At 32.4% G+C, this 20,717-nt stretch overlaps 1 protein-coding gene across 12 annotated transcripts in view; it reads left to right on the top strand.

The window, feature by feature from the left end:
• The window catches only part of BAZ2B (bromodomain adjacent to zinc finger domain 2B), a 496,556-nt gene that overhangs the window by 412,167 nt on the left and 63,672 nt on the right, over positions 1 to 20,717 (top strand). For 8 of the 12 annotated variants that reach the window (XM_037849039.1, XM_037849033.1, XM_037849042.1 and 5 more), the window contains 7 exons: positions 2,571 to 2,663; positions 2,779 to 2,840; positions 6,409 to 6,474; positions 8,093 to 8,158; positions 9,233 to 9,277; positions 9,521 to 9,553; positions 10,798 to 10,863. In XM_037849039.1, the coding sequence (XP_037704967.1) occupies positions 2,571 to 2,663; positions 2,779 to 2,840; positions 6,409 to 6,474; positions 8,093 to 8,158; positions 9,233 to 9,277; positions 9,521 to 9,553; positions 10,798 to 10,863 (431 nt within the window). The remainder of the gene's footprint in view (positions 1 to 2,570; positions 2,664 to 2,778; positions 2,841 to 6,408; positions 6,475 to 8,092; positions 8,159 to 9,232; positions 9,278 to 9,520; positions 9,554 to 10,797; positions 10,864 to 20,717) is intronic. The other 4 variants (XM_037849035.1, XM_037849043.1, XM_037849041.1 and 1 more) reach the window with 1 other exon arrangement.

Here is a 20,717-nt window from a genome sequence, read left to right as displayed (position 1 = left end):
GAATTTCTACCTGTATAAACAAACTTGCTTTTTAATTGACCGATACCGTTAATATCTCAAATTTTCTACAATATCAAGTACAACCTATTTCATTTATCATAGAATCTGAAGAAGCCATAACCTGTACAATGCACAATTATTTTAAGATACACCACTGAGGAAAAAAAAATGTTGCCAGTTATCAGACACAATCTAATTTTAGTTAAAATCCTAAGATGTTTTTTAACTGCATCTTAGAATTACATAAATCCAGTCTGTCTGAAATATCCATAATTCTATGTGAAAATAAATTTTATTTCAAAAATAAACTTTACTTTTTGACAGTTAAAGCAGATAAGGAATTTTTTAAACCACAAATATCTTACAAATTATAAAAATCTTTCAAAAGTTAAATATAGCAAAAAAAGTTAATTACAACAGATAATGCTATTCAACTACCATAAACCAAATAAATGAGAATATTGGAGCAATTTATTCCCTAGAGCCTAGATCAGTTTTTCTAATGTCTCGTTCTTCTTTCTCCATACTGTCTCTAACTTTTTTTATTTTCACATCTTCTTCTCTAACTGCTCATAAAAATAAAATTTAAATTACATAAATTTGTAGTGATTAATCAAATTTATACATTCTTGCTAAAGTGTTGGGCTTGAAATGGACTGATATACACATAAACAAACACACACCTATATATATTATAGATGTTTCTTACAAAAAGCCGAACTTTTATATTAGAGAGCATCAGTTTAGTTTGGAGTAAAAAATCATGATCAGTTATGTGGTATTTTCTAGGAAACATAGTTTTTTGTTTTATTTTTTATTAATTAGCACATCTTTACATCTTAAGGCAGAGTCAGGCTTCTATAGCAAAGTTCAGTGAAAGCTTTCAATTCTTAATTGTTAAAGAAAAGTATATTTATCTGGTACTGACACAGATGAATAAGGCATTCTTCAGACTTAATATTTTCAAAGATTGCTAGATAAAATTAGAACTTTTACATCTCCTCTTCCCCTTTTTTTAAATCTTCATGATAGAAAACCAGCCATAGTAATCAATATCACATAACATTAAGTTCTTAGCTAAGATCTTAAGGCATTCAAATTTTGCTTAAAGGTTTTTAGAGGTAATACCTTGTAGACTATGACGCGAGAAGGACCTGGGCTTGTATCTTGCTACTCAACCTCTATGAATTTCAGTTATTTCATTTGTAAGCTGGGCATAATATGGCCTATCTCGTAAGGTTGTTGTGAGGACTAAATAATCACGTGAATCTACACAACGGCACCTGCATTCAATAAATGGTGGAAATTATTAGTAGAGCTCAAGTGATTCAAGTGTTCCCAATCATATTCATTATTAGTGAATATAGTATTTAGGTTCCTGAGAACTCTTCATCCCCCAGGAAGTTTAAAATAGTGTCTATTGAAAAGCAGTGCTTTCTAAAATGACTTTGTGAGTGATATTGTGATACTCCACCTTTGTATGTAGAAGTACTCTAACCAAGTGTGCCAGCAGAAGAAAGCAGTGACATGACATGGTTTCTGTATCAATTATCTATTACTGCAGTAATGCTAGGTAACAAGCAACCACAAAACCTCAGTGGCGTACAATACTGATTGTTAATTGTTGTATAGGAATCAGCTGGAGGGAGGCTAGGCAGCGCCACTAACCTTGGCTGGGCTTGCTCACATGTGTGGGGTTGATTTGCTCTATGTGTCTAGCAGCGTAGCCCAACAGGTCCTCATGGACAAGAGCAAAAGTAGGAAGAATACATTCACTTTTTCAGGCCTCTCCTTATATCACAACTGCTAACATCCTATCGGCCAAAGATCACATGGCTGAACTCAGACTCATGGGACAGTGAAATATATTCCACCTGTTATAAGAGGAGCTGCAGAGCAGAGTCACATTACAGATGACAAAGAGCGGGAGAGGAATGAAGTATTGGGGTATTGATTATATCAATCTATCCCTGTTTCATACATTTGTCCTTGAATATTAGGAGAACTAGATTGTCGTTAAAATTCGTTTGGCATTTATTCTGTATTCTTTTGATACAGGGGATTTCATTACTCTCCTTTATAAATGAAAACTTTATTGGTTTCAGGAACTTCACCATTTGTATAGCTGAGTGACTGAAATACTAAGTTTGGGGAAGCTTCATATTTGTTAAGTTTTATATTGGGGTCCTTCTCTTTTTTGTGTATTTTGTTATTTTTAATATTGAAGCTAAATTGTTATTGTTACATATGCAGCTTCATTCCTCCGAAGTGTAGATTATTTGAAATGTGAAAGGAAAATGTACTAAGATGAGCCTCTGTGATGAGGATTAAGAGAAAGGTCAATTTTATGTAGTTCTATATATAGGATAATACTCAAAATAGTTTGGCAATTACCAGGAGAAATGAACATGGCATTTTCTGCCACACCACTTTCCTACTTGGTGTCTGTCTAACTTTAGGCAGTTTTCACAAATATCATGTTCTTTGTGATGAGCATAATTCACACAATTAATGTTTTTTTAGCAGTTTCATAAAGATGTTAGTAAAATTCTTTGAAATGTGTTTTTCAGAAATAGCCAGGCAAGCAGCACAAATAAAGCTTTTGAGAAAACTTCAAAAACAGGAACAGGCTCGGGTTGCCAAAGAAGCTAAAAAACAACAAGGTGGGTGATTGAAAAGATCACATAAACTTGAACAGTGAGTATTGGGGAATTCATAATTCCTTTTTTCTCTCAGTCCTTTTCTGATGGTATCTGTGCTTTGGTTTTTTCCTCATAGCAATAATGGCTGCTGAGGAGAAACGAAAGCAAAAAGAGCAGATAAAGATTATGAAACAACAGGTATGTTTATGCGTTAAAACATGGGCCTTATTTGGGGAATCTATTTATATATGTGTAAATGTACATTATTTTCATTTTGATGTCTTAAGTAACTATATTTCACATTATGTGTCTTATTTAGAAAATTGTCATTTTCCATTAGTTAAAATTTTACCTCATTTTTAAACCAAGTCTTCTAATTTTTTTAAGAAATAATTACCAAATAGTAAATTTGTATAAGTACTTTTAATATCTCAGTAGTTTGAATATAAGTTCACATTGTAATATCTTTCGAACTTTTAAATTGTTTCAGTAAATAAAGGATATTGCTTATATGTTCATTTTTAATAAGAAAATTTTGCCAATCTAAAACATGTAAAATATTAAGAAAAAATTAAATACAGGTTGTATAGACTAAGGTTTATCCTCATTGCTTCTCAATGCCATTGCAAAAAAATAATAATAAAATTATTTTAGCACATCCAGAATTCAATCTTATGTCTACAATATCCCTCCCCTAACTGGTTTTCAAAAGTAAGTTTAGGCGATGAAGTAATTTTTAAATTCTTATAGGTAAAATATTAAGTGATAAGGTATTCAACTTCATTTAAGATGAAAATGTGTGAACCACTCTCTCATCTTCATATATTTGATCATTAAATCAGGAAATAAATACAGGGAAATTACTATTTTAATAAAATCAAATAGTTTTTTATGAGTATGAAATGAAAATTTTGTTATTCTATAAATAGCTGCTAAGTAAATGGCTTGAGCTGGAGTTGATGGGATTATATCTAAGATTCCTTCCCATATTGACAGAAGCAGTATGACTAGAGAAAGTTGATACAGAGTTGGGACTCAGAATTTAGAGTTTGTAGTCAGGCAGCCTAGGGTTAAATATGGGCTCTGCCACTTAATAATTTTGTGATCTTAGTTAAATGACTTAACCTCTAAGTCTCCATTTCCTCCATTGTAAAAGAGAATAACTGCAATATGTGAGGATTACTTAAGTGAGATAATGAATGAAGAGTACCTACTGGTACCTGGCACAAAGCAAATGCTCAGTTTTTAAAGATTGTCCATAAAACCAAACTCTGTGGCACACTCCTTTACTGTAATTTAAAGTAGTACATTGTAAACTTGAATTCCTTCCTTAGTTTATTAATTGACTACTGAAGACACTGAAAGATTGACCTAAAAATATATAGGCTAATAAATGCATGTTATGTATTTACCATATTTACAAATATATGTTAAAATTAAGTTCATATCTTGTTTTTTAATGAAATACTGTTGTTTCTGTTACACTTTTTTATAGCTTACCTTATTTCCCGAGTGACTGGAGACCCATTGGATCCCATCAATACTTTAAATTCAGCTTTGTGATCCTAAAATCTTAAAGTAGCCACCAACTAGTCCATATAGCCTTTGCTGTTCATTGGAAAAGCATGGGGCCAGGGGAGAGGGGGAGTGTGTGCCTGATAGGTTCAGAATTTCTATTTGGGGTGATAGAAAAGTTTTGGTAATTGTGGTGGTGGTAGCATAACATTGTGAATGTAATTAACACTACTGTGTTATATACTTGAAGTAGTTTAAATGCAAAACTTTATGTGTATATGTTATTACAATAAAATTGGAGAGAAAAAAAATCTGTGGAAGAACTGGCGAAGTTTGGTATTTGGAATTTTTTTTGGTAGTGTTGTACCAGTGTTGACTGCCTGCTTTTTTGATAATTGCACTATAGTTATTTAAGATGTTAATTTTAGGGGAAGCTAGATGACGGATATGGGAACTCTTTTACTATTTTTCAGCTTTTCTGTAAGTCTACAATTAGCTCAAAATAGAAAATTAAAAAATATATATAAAAAAGTTCGTACACTAAAGAAAAGAACAAGCATTGGCATTCCAATGTTCTGGCAACAGTAATGCAGATGAATTGATCATAGATATTTTATCAAGATATTTATTTGAGGCTAGTTGTCAGAATACCATGTGACTCATTTCTTATTGCCGACAAAGTGAATGAAAGTAGAGAATATGTCTACTCACAGAGTCTGTTTCATATTTTAATAATTTAAAATCAGCATTAGATCTAGAATAAAATAGTAGCATTGCTTCTTATCTTCTGGATTATTTTTCCTGCCCAGTAGGCCAGAAATATTACCAAATAGTCCACAAGGCAGTTTCTGGAAGCTGGTGAAGGCATTATATGCAGCAGAAGGAGTACAGACATTGGCATCTGACAAGGGCTCTATATTTACTGTTTGGCATCAGCAAAATATTTACTTTCTGGGAACCTCAGTTTTTTCTTACTTAAAGGGAAGATAATTTCCACTCCTAGGACTGTCATGATGGCCAACCAGATATTTTATGTAAAGTGCCAAGTTCGGTGATTGTGTACTCAATATTAATAAGAAGAACGTATAATAATTTATAATAATGTTTATCTCTGCTACATGCTAAAGGCAGCACTACTAAGTAGATGTACATGGAAATAAATCACTTGGACAATTAAGACAAAGTTCCAGACTGAGTGTAATTTACAAGATCCACTACCTCCTTGTATGAGAGAACAATGAATAGCAAGGTATAATTAATATTCAGTAGCAAAATAGGATCACCAACAGCAAAATCAAAGATCTTCCAGCATCAGAATAATTCCCTAAATCTCATTTTCCTGCAGTAGACCCCTCCAGGAATTGATGACATTGGTATACAAAAAAAGAGATCAGTTAAAAACCATATTAAAGTATAGCTTCAGAAGTTACCACTAACATCTGGAAATTGTAACAGGTATTCTAGTGTACAGCAATATAAAATATTGGCTCTGGAAATTCTAGGACAAGTGCAATTTGCAATTTGGTTTTTTTTTTTTAATTATACTTTTATTTATTCTCCTCTTATCAGTGCCAATTGGGCTTTTCAAAGGGATTTGTGAACATGAAATTGCCAACAGTGTCCTTTTAGCACACAAGATAGTTTTGAATCAAAATGTGAAGTTCTTATCAAACTTAGATGATCACCAAATTCTAAAACACAACCAATATCCAGCACTTTAAATTTAGTCAATGTGAACACCAGTTATGTCATGCAAATAATTCCCTGGAATTCTAAATTGTAATCAGTCCTTTTTATTTGGTCTTGACAAAATAAGAAAGCACAAGCACTTTCCCTGTTTTATGGAAGAGTAGTTACTTGTTGCTCAAGCTCATGCAAAATGTGACAGTAGCCTGGGATTAGACTTAGGTTTTCTGCCTGTGAGACCATATTTTTTTCTACTGTGCTATCCTGCACATATTTGCAATTCCAAATATTTATAAAAGCTATGTTAATTTCATCAGATGGTTTACCTGGCTTCTGTATACTTGTTTAGCACTTGTACTTTACAAATCATTTTGAGAAATTTTATAAAATTATATTAATTTAAAACATGAAAATATATATGATATATATAAATGAAATAATCAAATTTTATATCCAGCACTGACCACCTTTGGTAATTTCGTACTTATATTTTTATTTGATTCTACTTTTCACTTAGATGTTTAGTTTATATTATTATCTTAAATGATCATAATTTTTCCTACAGGAAAAAATTAAGAGAATACAACAAATCAGAATGGAAAAAGAACTTCGAGCCCAGCAAATTCTAGAGGTAGAACTCTAAATTTAATATAATTTAAGTAACATAATCATATATTTTGAAGTCTGCAAAAATAAAAATTCTGCCTACATGTTCTCTCACTTACCCAAATTGATTTGTCCATCAGAAATTTTCTTTAAACATAATGCGTAGAGTAAGACCTTACCAGGCTAACCTTTATTTAGCAAGCTCATCTAATTCTAGCAGTAAAAACCCAGAAAATAAGACTTAAGAGAAAAAAAGAAAAAGAAAAACCTCTGAGAAACCAATATAGTTTATATAAAGTTCATGTGCTAAACCTTGTGTTCTTTACTTTTAGAAAAGTCATTAGGGCTTATAGTCAGATATTTACTTTTAATTTAGAAATAAATGTTCACAAAAGTAAAAGAAAATTTTAAAATTTAGATGCAGTTTAACCTGCTTGGTTACCTGGTTTCTAATGCCTCACAATATATGTGATTGTGTGGGAAATAGGGCTAGAGGACATATACTGGCAACATCAAAAGTAACAGCCAAAAGACAAATAGCAAGGGAAAATACAGAAAAACTCCAGTGGGCATATACAGAAAGTCAAAAGCCTAGCATCAGTCTGCAGTCTTTTAGTTGAATAGCAAACAATTTTTGACAACTTAGTAGTGAAAGGCATTACTCTGTCAAACTGTGCAGTGTAATAACTGATGTTTAGAATAATTGCCCTAAGTCATCAAGAAAAAAAACAAATTATGTTTCATGTACTGTGTCTAAGCAGGCATATGTTTCAAAATTATTTCCATCCAAAATAGTGAAAATAAACTTTTCATGTCTAAAATTATTATAGCCCCTCAATTATTCAGCTAACTCTGTAAATAAATAGAACAATTTATTCCCTGAGGGCTGCAGATAGTTGAGATTTTCTTTCCTTCTAGAAATATACACATATTTCTTTAACCACTTCAAATGAATTTTAACTCCCACAAATTGAAAATATTTCTAGCTTAAAGTAAATTGACAATAATCAATATGAAACTACTAGGTAGTCAGTGTGCTATGTGAAAGATTAAAAGTTTCCATTCTATATTTTTTAAACTTGAATATAATCACTGTTTACAGGGATTTCAGAAGTCAGCTGTAATACATTTCATTTAATTCATCTGCATAATGGATTTCTTATTTCAAGTATTAGAATAGTAATTTCAAGGAAAGTAGACATGCGTTTTAATATGTGTTATTGATTCATTCTTGAATTAATTTTTTATCCATTAAAATCTTTCCTGTTTTCTAAATGTTTTACAGTGATCATGTTTTACTTTTAAAAATCAGGAAAAAAAAAATGACTTAAAATTGTTTTTTTCTGTGATTAACTTTTAAGGCAAAAAACATACTCAATTATTTGAGACTTAACAGAGTTTGAAAAGGCCAAAAAAAAAGCTATCATAGTCTTAAGAATTTTAAAAATTTTGTATATCCTAATGCTGATCTATAAATGAAAACAAAATCAGTGTGTTAAATATGTTAACTGGGGGAAAATCTGTTAATTGTCTACATATATGTTGTTTTGTACTTTGTGAGACATGTAGCTTCATTTCAAGTCTGAGATTTTCACGTTGTAGTGGTGATGTGCATGACTTTGAGACCTGTTTTGCATGCACAGGCTAAAAAGAAAAAGAAGGAAGAAGCGGCAAATGCCAAATTATTGGAGGCCGAGAAACGAATAAAGGTTAGTTTAGATGAGAACCAGAGTTTTTATTTTTCAAAAATAAAAACTATATGATTATGTCAGTATCAATTATATGAAAGGAATAGCTTTCCTCAGAATGAGTATCTGAATATATGTTTAGCACAGATACAATATGTGTATAATGTGTGCTTTTATTGTATGTATATTGTATGTAAATTTTTTTATTTCATTATACAGGTTTTATGTGATACTTTGAGCTCTTTAGACAGCAGGCATCAAATCAGAAAGGCGAACTATTGCATAATACCTGTATACAGTTTTGCTGGATAAAAATGATCCCCCCAAAACTATTCTGTGTGTTGTTTATGTTTCAGACAGTGTCCCAAATTTGATTCTGCCCTTACATTTTAACTTTCTCTTTGTTAATGTCCAGCAACTTTTTTAACTACTAAAAATGAAAAGCATACAGAAACAACTGTTCTTTTTCAATAATTCTAGCTATTGTTAATTATTATAACTTCAAGTGTTTAAGATTATTGACTTAGCATGAAGAATAAGAGAGGTGTCCCTTTCCAACCCACTCTAATCCCCATCCTCCACTATTTTTGATAACTGATTACTGAAAGGGGGCAGCTGAGTGATCTTACAGGTGCTGAAAACAGCCCCCACCTGTTCATAATGCCAGAAAACTGTTCCGTTTTCTACTCTCTTTGTTATATTTAGATGCCTACCTGCATTTGTAGCCATGCTTAATATTAATTTTGCCTTTATAAAAATATTGAAATTGGTGACATTAATAGAATGTTTGCATTAATCCCCACTCCTTTGGGATGGTGCCCTGAAAATCTCAAACTATCACAGAGTCTCTTGTCACTCTCATTCATATACAATGTTTAGAGATGATATAAATGCTGTTAATTATAAAGTATATTTGGGAATTGATCTTCAGTGTGGAGAAGGTGCTAATCAACTATATTTGTGACTTGGGCCATAATGTAACAAAATACAAAAAAATAAACATGTCTGTTGTATCTGATATGCTCTAACAGTCTAGCTAGTCACTTCATTGTATCTTCCCTAAAAATCGTATTTTGAAACTTTCTTATTTTTAAGGAAAAAGAGATGAGAAGACAGCAAGCTGTTCTTCTGAAGCATCAGGTCTGTGTATATATAGTTATACAGTTGTTGAAATGTACAATTTATAATTTTGCTTAAAGCTATTTGGGGAAAATCTTCAAAATATGTTCTTAAAATTGTTCTGATATAATTCCTGCTTAAGTTTTTCTTTCATCTTACAGTTTATTTCCTTGCTTTGGTTTTGGTGTCTTTTGGGGGGTTATAAATTGGTTTTATGACTCTGTGATTTCTGTTTCATAATGTTGTGCCAACTCTTTCTACCAGGAGTTGGAGAGGCATAGACTAGATATGGTATGGGTATGTTTATTTTTGTACATCTAACACCGCATTGTGATTTGGTTGTGATATGGTTGTCATAGCAATGCATAAAGTGTAGCACTGGCTGCTGTCATATTACATACTGCTGCATGGCTTTACAGCGCAGTGCATTGCATACATCTGCTTGTCTGTCTCTAAAGAAAGTATAATACAAATCCAAAGTTTTTTCACTGAATTGTGCAGCCTAATATAAGGCTGCTATCTAACAATTTACATTACTGATGCCACAATGAAAGTTGGATCCCTATACAAGTAGATACAATTATGACCCATATTCTCCCCTCATTCCAGATGCAAAACTGCCATTGGTTACAATGGGAATTTTGAGTTAGGTTGATGAGAGAATATGAAGTAATAGATTCTGGTTTTATAGACAAATTTTATGAATAATTTTAGAAATATCCGTTTTGGGAAGACCAAATATAATTAAACAAAAAAATCGATTAGATATTGTAAATATGTGATACTTTATTTTAAAATGAAATGAGACCTTCAAATTAGTGCTTACCTTATTTCCATACTGAGCTTTTCAGGTTTCACTTAATAATTAGCCCATGTTGTGGCTTTTGTGGTATTAAATATCGCATCAAGTGGCAGACATCAGTAAATAGTAATATCCCATTTCATTGGTGTTTATGTATGAACCAAGACTAGTTTAACTAAATTGGTATAAAATATTTTTTTAAAAGTTTCTAATTTTTTGGTGGCTTATTGGATTTACAAAATGATTTGGGTACTTGAAATAAAATTAACCCATTCTAAAACCATGACATGAAAGTGGGTGTAAATCAATTTCTGCCTAATATAAAAATTTAAGAATAATATAACCTTTAGTCTAATTGGCTATAGTGAGTATTTGTGGTTTTACTAATAGCAGATGTAAGGTAACTGACCTGTTTCAGCCAACCATTATGCTTTTTGTTCTGCCAGCTTTTGAAGGAGCATCACAACTGACCATAAGTAAATCTTGTATGCTTCTGTTTACACTGTCTCCATGTTCATTGCTTTACCTTTTTGCTTTTGATTGTTCTTGTATTTGCTTTCTAAACCTGAACTAAAACATGCACAGACTGGCCATTCTTGTCTTATATTTAGTTTTTACTGTGACTTGTCTATAAATGCTAAACATGCTATACCAAGTTGTTGTGTTTTTTTTTTTCCTTTTTAAAATCAAACTGTTAACTGTGGTTGAGTTATTTTCCTAATTTTATCTGACCTAATAGGAACGAGAGAGAAGGCGGCAACATATGATGCTTATGAAAGCTATGGAAGCTCGTAAAAAAGCAGAAGTAAGTGTATGTTTCTAGAAAAAAAAAAATTACCTTGCCATAAATTGTTTTTTTCCTAAAGCATTGGCTGTTCTAAATATAAATTTTTCAAAGGATGGATTTGTCATGATTTACTGGCTTTCATAAGCAAATCAAAGGTTAGAGGTAGTAATTGAATGTAGAGTATAAAAGAATGTAGGAAGGACTCCAATGTTTGTGTTAATTTTAACTGGCTGGGGTTTTAATTATCTTGTTTTTAATGAAGTGAATGCATTGATTTAAATGAAAGTAGCTATTTACTGTTGTAACCAGAGTTTCACAAAAGTATTACAGCTGCGTGGACAAGCCTTGTAGGTCCTGATTCAAACACTAATAATTCTAACCATGGACTTTAGAGTGGGCTGCCCTCAAAATTGTTCTTTATCATTCTATGTGTAAAATTATGCCCAAGTATTTTGCTAAAATAGACTTGAACAAATAACTCAAAAAAAGAAAAACTATTGAAATAAGCCAAAATGCACTTGTTTGGAACGTAATAAAAATCAGTTAAATGTTAAAACATCTTATAAAGACATATAGTCTTCATTAGAACAGTTGAATAGAGGTGTGTGGCCATTATAAGAACTTTGGTTCTTGTGCTGGCTGTGCCACAACTTGCTTTACCTTTCAGGTCATTTCTTCTTTAAAATTGAGAGTATAACTCCTAGGCTGTGTGATTCCCAAGTGAGATAAGCATTTAATAAATGACAATTAATGAAAATGACACTGGCTAGAAGTCAAGAGGCCTGAATTTGAATATTTTGTTCTCAAACTATCAGCATTATCTAACTGAAGATGCACATATCTACAATGCAGCACTTTTACTTTGTAATTCTACACCAGTGGTCCTCAAGGAGAGATGATTTTGTCCCTTAGGGGACATTAGGCAATATCTGCAGACATGTATGGTTGTCACAACTGGGAGGATACCACTGCTGTCTAGTGGATAGACACCAGGCATTCTGCTAAACATTCAACAGTGCATAGGACAGCACTCACAACAAAGAATTATCTGGCTGAAAATATCAGTAGTGTTGGGGTGGAGAAACCTTAGTTTATACCTTAGAAAACTTCTTAGACTTGTGCATTAGGAGAATATTTGCATTTGCTTATAACAGCTTATTTATAATAGCCAAAAACAGTAACAACCCAAATGTCCATTAACAATAAAATGAATAAATAAATTTTGTTTTAGTCATTCATACAATGAAATACACTACAGCAATGAAAAAAGAATAAACAACAGCATGCACCAACGTGGATAAATAGCATAAAAAATGTTAAGCCAAATAATTCAAATGAAAAAAATGCAATGTGATTCCATTTTTATAAATCTCAAAAGCAGGTAAAATTAACTGATAGCTTTAGAAATGCGTATATATAGGTAATGAATCTATAAAAATACCATTTTCTCTGTGGGGAAGGGAGAGCTTGTAATTGGGGAGAGGTGCACACAGAGGGCTTCAGAGATGCTACTGAGTTCTTCAGTTTTGGTGGTATGTGTGTTCACATCATAGTCTTCAAATTATCCATATGCATTTCATATGTGTCTCTGTGTGTATGATATATTTTATAATTTAAATAAATATATTGAGCACAATGTCTCAGAAAAGTGAAATTAAAAAACAAAATACACCAATATGTTTGTATATGTTCACAGGGATCGTTATTGCAAGGTTACATATAAAATTTTAAAAAGAAGAACCTAATATCGATCCCTAGAGGATTAGAGAATCATTTGTAGCCATTAAAAAAAATGAGACTGATCTACGGATGCCATTAAACAAAGATTTCCAAGATGAACTATGAACGGTAGTATGCTTGACAGAAAACAATGAATATAATAAATACTATTTGTATAAATTTTAAAAGGATATCCATATATTTGCTAGTATATACATAAACATGTTTTCCTAGAAAATACAAGAGGAACTTCACAGTGGATACTTTTGTACATAAATTTCAGGAGTACAGGTACAGACAGATATTCATTTTGTATCTGTTAATTTTCCTAAGATTTTGTATCATTTTTATTTACTATTTTTAAAGGCAATAAAAGTGAAATTAATTCAAATGAAATGATTTCCGAAATCCATATATATTTTTTCTAAAATTGTCATTGAGTAAAAAAACAAGCTATGTATGAAATTCAGTTTTCTTGATGAAGAACCGTAAGATGATACAATATTTAACCTCAAGACAACAAATTTTAAATCCTAAAGAAAATGGATATCATACCAAAATATAAAGACTGAACTTGACCCAAGAAGAAAGGGAAAATTTAGATAGCCCAATTATAATGGTAAAAATTGGATAAAGTGAATAAAAATTTACCATTGATAAAAGAACAAGGACCACAAAAGAATAAATAATATGAATGTTACTTAAAATTTAGGATGCCTTACATAAAGGAAGCACAACTTTTAACTCTAAAACCTGATAAAGATAGTATGAGAACAAATCACTGCATAATAATTTCACTTATGAACATATTAAGTGAAAGTTTTCTAAATAAAATATTAGCAAAATAATCCAATAGTATAAAGAAAATAATACTTTGTAACCAAATAGAATTTATTTCAACACAGAGGTAGGTCATATATCTAGGTGTCTATCAACATAATTTGGGACATGATTATCAATAGACACTAGAAAATAATTTAATAAAATTTAGTAGCCATTCCTAATTTTAAAAATTCTCAAGGAAAGTACATAAATGTAATTCATATCATTTAACAAAAAACGAGAATAAATATTATTCTAAATGGTAAGTTGCTGAAACCATTTTGTCTAATATGAGGATGCAGACAGGGATGCCCACTAAGTGATATGCATTGGGAAAAAAAAGGCATAAAGCTCTCTGTTGAGTATATTATTGAGTTCATAGAAAATCCAAGAAAGACTGATTTAAAAAAAAAAAAAAAAGCTAAAGGAATTAAAAGGCAGTTTGCTAAGAATGCTAGTAAATCTGTGAAAGGGATGCAAGAAAAATCAATAAATAGCTTTTCACTATCCAGCAGTAGCCACTCAGGAAAGGAAATGGGAATAATGACAAAAACCATAAAATACTTGGGAAAAGATTTGATAAGACACTAGCTATTTGATAAATTATCAGATAATGCTGAATGACTTAGAATAATTCAAAAATAAATAAGAAAATATCAAGTTCTTTGATGGGCATATATGCATTTTATGAAATTCTGGTTATCTCAACATGGTTGTTCAAGTTCAGGGCATTATACAAAGGCATGAATATCAGGAGGTGGGGATCATATGGGCCACCTTAAAATCTGTCCACTACAGTCAGCCTTCTGGTTCCCAGTAATTTCCATTTTCATCACTTCCACATGCAAAATACATTCACCCCTTCACAACTTTCCCAGGAATCTGGTCCCATCATTGCATTATCTTAAAGTCCAAAATCTCATCATCCAAATTAGGTCCAGATATGGATGAGGCTCCTCTGTCTATTGGACCGTGAAGCTAGAAAAAACAAGTTAGGTGCTTCCAACACACACAGCATACAGGCATAGGATGACGACAGCAGCTATTCTGGTTCAAAAGAGAGGAAACTGGGTGGTGAAATAAGAGTCACTTGTTCGTTGCACTTCCAAAATCTAGCCGGACAATGTTGAGAGTTTCTTAATAATAAGATAGCATTTGTTTATTGATTTGCCTGATTAATTTATAAGCATTTCAAAATATGTAAGCAAAATCTGTTTTCCTTGCTGGGGTGGTGTTTAGAGAATAGGCAGGGAAATGATAGCTAGCCTTTTTGAGAATAAAAAGAAAAGAAGATCTCTCAGGTAGTTTTTTCCTTCAATATAAGTAAAGATTTTTCTCTAGTGAAGAAACAATAAATTCCACATTTTCTCTCACGTATAAAAACTAGGCCTGAGAGCACAAATGTCTGCATGTGTCTTAGCTTATATTCTGTGTTTGAAATAAGTTTCTTTATATATAAATATAACTCTGTTTTACACTAGGTGTTTCTTGTTGTTAAAGTCAAGCATTCAAGGAACTATTACTTTAAATAGCAGTACAATAACATAGGTCATAAATAATCCTTTATCAGAATGTTTGGTAAAGCTGAGTGCTTAAAATCTTATACTCTGGTAACACAAGGCCTGTGAATAGGACTGCTCATAGATGTGGATAACTTCACCATTCTGATTTCAAATTGTGTTCCTTTACTGAATGATACCTATAGATCTGTGATCAACTAGGTGGTTTTTGTTTTGTTTTGTTTTTTTATTTTTTAATTTCTGGAACTGCTACTGTGTGCCTGTATAACAATTTCATACTGGGGTAAAAACAAAAAGTAAATCCAAAATGCTTATAACCATATCAGATTATGTAAATAGTTAAACAGTATAAAGAATTAAACTAACTACTGCACTTATTTTTTTAACAGAAGAACCAGACTTTCACCTGGGCTTTTTTATATAAACTTGCACCACCATGGGCATTAACAAAATCTTCTGAATATAGTTGTCCGTTTCCTTATGATTACCTAACACACATAAAAGGTAGCTAGAGCAGCGCCAAGAATAACCATATCTTGGCTTCATAATTCCGTCTTCTGTTAACCCCTGATAATTCAAAACTGTGAGTTACTAACAGATATTAGTTAGTTACTAATTGTTACTAACTATTGAGAGAACAAACTTGAAGTAGAAGCTTTTTAAAATTCAGGCATGGCCAGTGCAAAATTCTGAATTGGCTTCTGTGTAACCCTTGATTCTAAAGTTTAATCTTTAGAACTTTAAGTAGTAGATTGAGAAGGAAAAGAAAATGGAGTAGATAAATAAAAATGCAACTGTTGTGAGTAGTATTTGAAGAAAAAGGAGGTTCAAAAAAAAGAAATTAAACTGTCACCTTGTAATTAAAATTCTCCTATGACATCTGAAATTATTCCAAGGTACTTTTCCCACATTTATCAAAGTAAGGAGTTAACACAAACACCTCTTTTCTGATTCTTTGTGTTTACTACACTGATCTTACTTTTTGATTTAATATTATTTCATAATATATCTTTTTAAAAAGGTCCCAATTTCTATTGCTTCTGTGATTTTAAAAACTCTAATTTCTGTAGTTAGTCCTTTATGTATATCTACAGTTGGTAAGAAAATTCAGACTTAGGTAAATTACTCTAATTGTTGTTATCATTTGAATTTTAAAGCATCATTAGTATATCATAATAGTTATTTTTATAAATATGTTCATAACATAAGAAAGGATAGTCTTTAGCCTCATGAATGAAATGGTTTATTCTTAGTATAATTGAAGTAATATGAAATAAATCTTCTTTCATTATTATTAAGCACTGGGAACTTAAGGTTTGTTTGGGGAACATGAGAAAGTAGTATTTAGCTCAAAATCTCCTGTTTCAACTATAAAAACTTCATACTATACCAGTCAAAAATTATAATCACTTATTAACTGAATAAACAACCATAATAATCGTAACAGAGCTTTTCGTACATCTCCGCAGAGGTCAGTAAACCACAAAAGGTTGTTAAACTTGCGTCTATCATAGAATGACTGTGTCAGCACTTAAGGAGACAAAACCGTAAAAAGGAAGACAGTAGTTCAAAGTTTCATAAGTCATCTAATAAGCAATTTAAAAAACGGGACAAAATTCATAGCCCCCAGTGATTCAAGTGATGGGAATATTTATAATCCTATATTTTTATCAATCATTATTTTGTGAAAAATTTGTGGAATTGCACATTTTATTTCAACAAACCCATTTTTCTGTTAGAGATATAATATACAAATGTACTCTACTTAAATTTTAAAATTAAATTGTTTCTAAAAACATGTAAACTGATTTCTATGAACTATTCAATAAAATGTCATATAGCGAAGTAGATTTTTTAATCTAATTTAATTTAGAGATTTTAAAATATCTTTTATTTATCTGATTCAAGAATTAACAATTCTTATTTGGATTTAAAAGACATTAATTTAGCTGTAGCTGTTCTACACAGTATTTAAAGATACTTAATCTAAAGTAAACATAGAACTTTTCATGTAATACTTATGTGGGTTTTAAGCAATTGAGATAATTGGAAGGTTTTATTTTTAAATGCAACTACTTTATACTTATAAGAAGTACCTTTTGGGTTCTTCAATATGTGATTCACAACTTATTCCTTTTTTAATTTGTTTTTCACATTATTTGAAACGTAAAAATTTTAGTCTTTTTAAAAAAATTAGCCCTGATCTATTCATACTCAATATGTTACAACAAAGTAGCATAGTTTTTGTTCTTTATATTTATCTTCCATAAATGGCTTGTATTAATCTTATTTACACTCTTATTTTTCCTGTACCCCAAGGTAACCCTATATCTCTTAAATTATATTTATGTCTTTTAAATGTAAGTGCAAGTTGTCAAAAGAAATGTATTATCCTAATTATGCCTAGAACAAACACCTAAGAGACCCAGTAGAATCATAAAATGCAAAAAAACATAGGTGCCTTTGCAACATGGTCTCTTAAAAATGGCTTGTTTTGCAATCTTTATGTTGTAAACTTTACAATAGTAGGTCAAAGCCATCTGATCTACCACATTCATTGTTTTTTAAACATGTAATTCATTCTAAAATAGAATAAATTTATTTCATACATGAGTTAGTGTGCTGGGATTTCTGGAAGTACTTTCATTTATGCTTTTAGTGTTTCAAAATCTTTTCATGTGAGTAAAAAACTGATTATTTTTATTTTCACTCTATTTTATTTTGGATTGTTAGAGTAATCTAAATTTAATGTGTTTGCCATCAAAAGATGTTTCAACTTTGAAATGAAATTATAAATAACTTCTTAACTAAAATATTAGTAAAATTTTGATACAGAAAATCCTATTACTAGAATTAGAATAAAATTGTTTTATTACAAATGAATTCTATTCCAAGAACCCGTATTTATGTCAAGAATTTCTACATCTGGAAAACTGGGGAAAAATCGAAAGCAAAAAAAAAAAAAAAAAATTAGGAGGCAGACTAATTTGCTTATAATTATTTATAGTCAAATTAAAATATAGTCAGTAGTTCTATTCTGTCATCATTTTATAGGTAGTCAAATTATTGCCCTAAACTTTAACCAAATGTTAGTGTAAAATATGTTTCAACATTCCTTTCATGTAAGATTTAGTAAGTCTTATCTCTGTTAAGTCAAAAGTCAGAAAGTTCCTTTGTAAAACCAAATATCTGGTATGGTCACAAAATATTTTATAGAAATTAGATGTCAGAACAAATATGACAGCTTGATTTATCACGAAGAGGCTTAGGTAGAAAGTAGGTAAATATATTGCTCTTTAAAGCCATTGTACTAAGTCTCAAGGAGAAACTCTGCACAACTTTCCATGTTTTCAAATTTGGGCTGAAGTAGCAACTGCTACCGTAAACCTTGGAATCTGGGGGAAATTATCAGATACTTTAAAAGGTTTATTTAATTTTGATATGGGGGAAATCTATTAGTAAATATATCAAATCATGAAGTATGCCATTAAAATGAATAGAGGGGAGAGAACCTAAGATGGCGGCTAGGAGAGAAAGGGCAAAAAAAACATCTCGGTGAAAGATACTAGATAAAAGCCTGAAAGTGACCCAGAACCCCAGTTCCAGTGATACACCAGCTGGACAAGGTCTGCTAAATCCACAGGAACCATGCACGTGGTGAAAACGGGAGACTGCATTCTAAAACGAACGAGTAAGCCGCTGGATATATGGCAGCCACACTGTGGTGTGTGGAAACTGAGGTTTGGCGTTTGGAGGTGGACTAGTTCTTTTTTAAAAAAAACCCAAAAGTGGCAGATACAGCAGCAACAACTGCACAGTAAAGAGCAGCAGGAACAGGCTATGTGAACGCCTCAATATCTGGCATGGAAGATAGACTTTCATGCACCCACTGCAAATTGTCTCGGACCGAGGAAGGCAGAGGTTAGACAAAAGGGGAAAAAAAACACGGTCCTTGCAGCCATCTTCCCAGCGGGCTGGGAACACTCCTGCCCGGCACCGGGGCCTCAGTCCAGAGTTGTGCCAAGAAACCCAGTGTGATGGAGGGGTGTTTCTAGCAGCACGTGAACACGTTAGAGTGTCGGACATGGACAATAGCCTTTCACACACCCAGAGCTAATTGTCCCAGAGCTGGGAATGTGAAGCTGTGAGCAAAGGGGGAGACTGGCACGCCCCATACAGCTATCCTTACAGCAGGCTGGGAATGCACCTACACGGCCCGGTGGCCCAGAATTTCCCTTGAGGAACAGTGCGCACTTGTGATGTAGCACAACCTTCCCTCAGCAGAGGCCCTAGAAGGGCACAGCTTGGAAGAGGGACCCACTTGGAAATCCCAGGGACCATACACCACTACCAAAGACTTGTGGGTCAGCAGCAGAGACAATCTGTGGTGAGACTGAAATGAAGGTTTAGACTCTTGCAACAGCCTTAAATCTCCAGGAACACCTGGGAGGTTTGATTATTAAAGCTACCCTCCCTCCCTAACCACTCAGACACACACCCCACATTCAGGATGGACAGCACCAACAACACACCCAAACTTCGTGCACCAATTGGACCCCACAAGAATCAGACCCCACACACCACAAAGACAAAGTTGAGGAGAACTGACTTGAGGGGAATAGGTGACTCGCGGACGCCATCTGCTGGTTAGTTAGAGAAAGTGTACGCCACCAAGCTGTAGATCTGCCAAATTAAGAGATTTGTCTTTGGATAATCCTACATATCCTAAAAGAACCCTATCAAGTAAAACAAATGCCAAGAAGCCAGAAACAACAGAAAATTTTAAAGCATGTGATAAAACCGGACGATATGGATAACCTAAACCCAAACACCCAAATCAAAAGCTCAGAGGAAACACATTACTTGGAGCAATTAATCAAAGAACTAAAGATAAACAATGAGAGCACGGCACAGGATATAAAGGACATGAAGAAGAGCATGGCACAAGATATAAAGGACATAAAGAAGACCCTAGAAGAGCATAAAGAAGAAATTGCAAGAGTAAATAAAAAAACAGATGATCTTATGGAAATAAAAGAAACTGTTGACCAAATTAAAAAGATTCTGGATACTCATAGTATAAGACTAGTGGAAGCAGAACAACGAATCAGTGACCTCGAGAACCACAGAACAGAAAATGAAAGAACAAAAGAAAGAATGAGGAAAAAAAATCAAAAAAATTGAAATGGACCTCAGGGATACGACAGATAAAATAAAACATCCAAATATAAGACTCATTGGTATCCCAGAAGGGGAAGAGAAGGGTAAAGGACTAGAAAGAGTATTCAAAGAAATTGTTGGGGAAAACTTCCCAAACCTTCTACACAATATAAATACACAAAGCATAAATGCCCAGTGAACTACAAATAGAATAAATCCAAATAAACCCACTCCAAGACATATTCTGATCACACTGTCAAATACTGAAGAGAAGGAGCAAGTTCTGAAAGCAGCAAGAGAAAAGCAATTCACCACATGCAAAGGAAACAGCATAAGACTAAGTAGTGACTACACAGCGGCCACCATGGAGGCAAGAAGACAGTGGCAGGACATACATAAAATTCTGAGAGAGAAAAATTTCCAACCAAGAATACTTTATCCAGCAAAGCTCTCCTTCAAATTTGAGGGTGAGCATTAATTTTTAACAGACAAACAAATGCTGAGAGATTTTGCTAATAAAAGACCTGCCCTACTTCAGATACTAAAGGAAGCCTTACCGACAGAGAAACAAAGAAAGGAGAGAGAGATTTGGAGAAAGGTTCAGTACTAAAAAGATTCAATATTGGTTCAATAAAGGATATTAGGAGAGAG

The sequence above is a fragment of the Choloepus didactylus genome, chromosome 9, assembly GCF_015220235.1.
Source record: "Choloepus didactylus isolate mChoDid1 chromosome 9, mChoDid1.pri, whole genome shotgun sequence".
Classification (NCBI taxonomy): Eukaryota; Metazoa; Chordata; class Mammalia; order Pilosa; family Megalonychidae; genus Choloepus; species Choloepus didactylus.
Note: the sequence above shows the minus strand (reverse complement) of the source record. Positions and strands in the feature narration are given on the sequence as shown.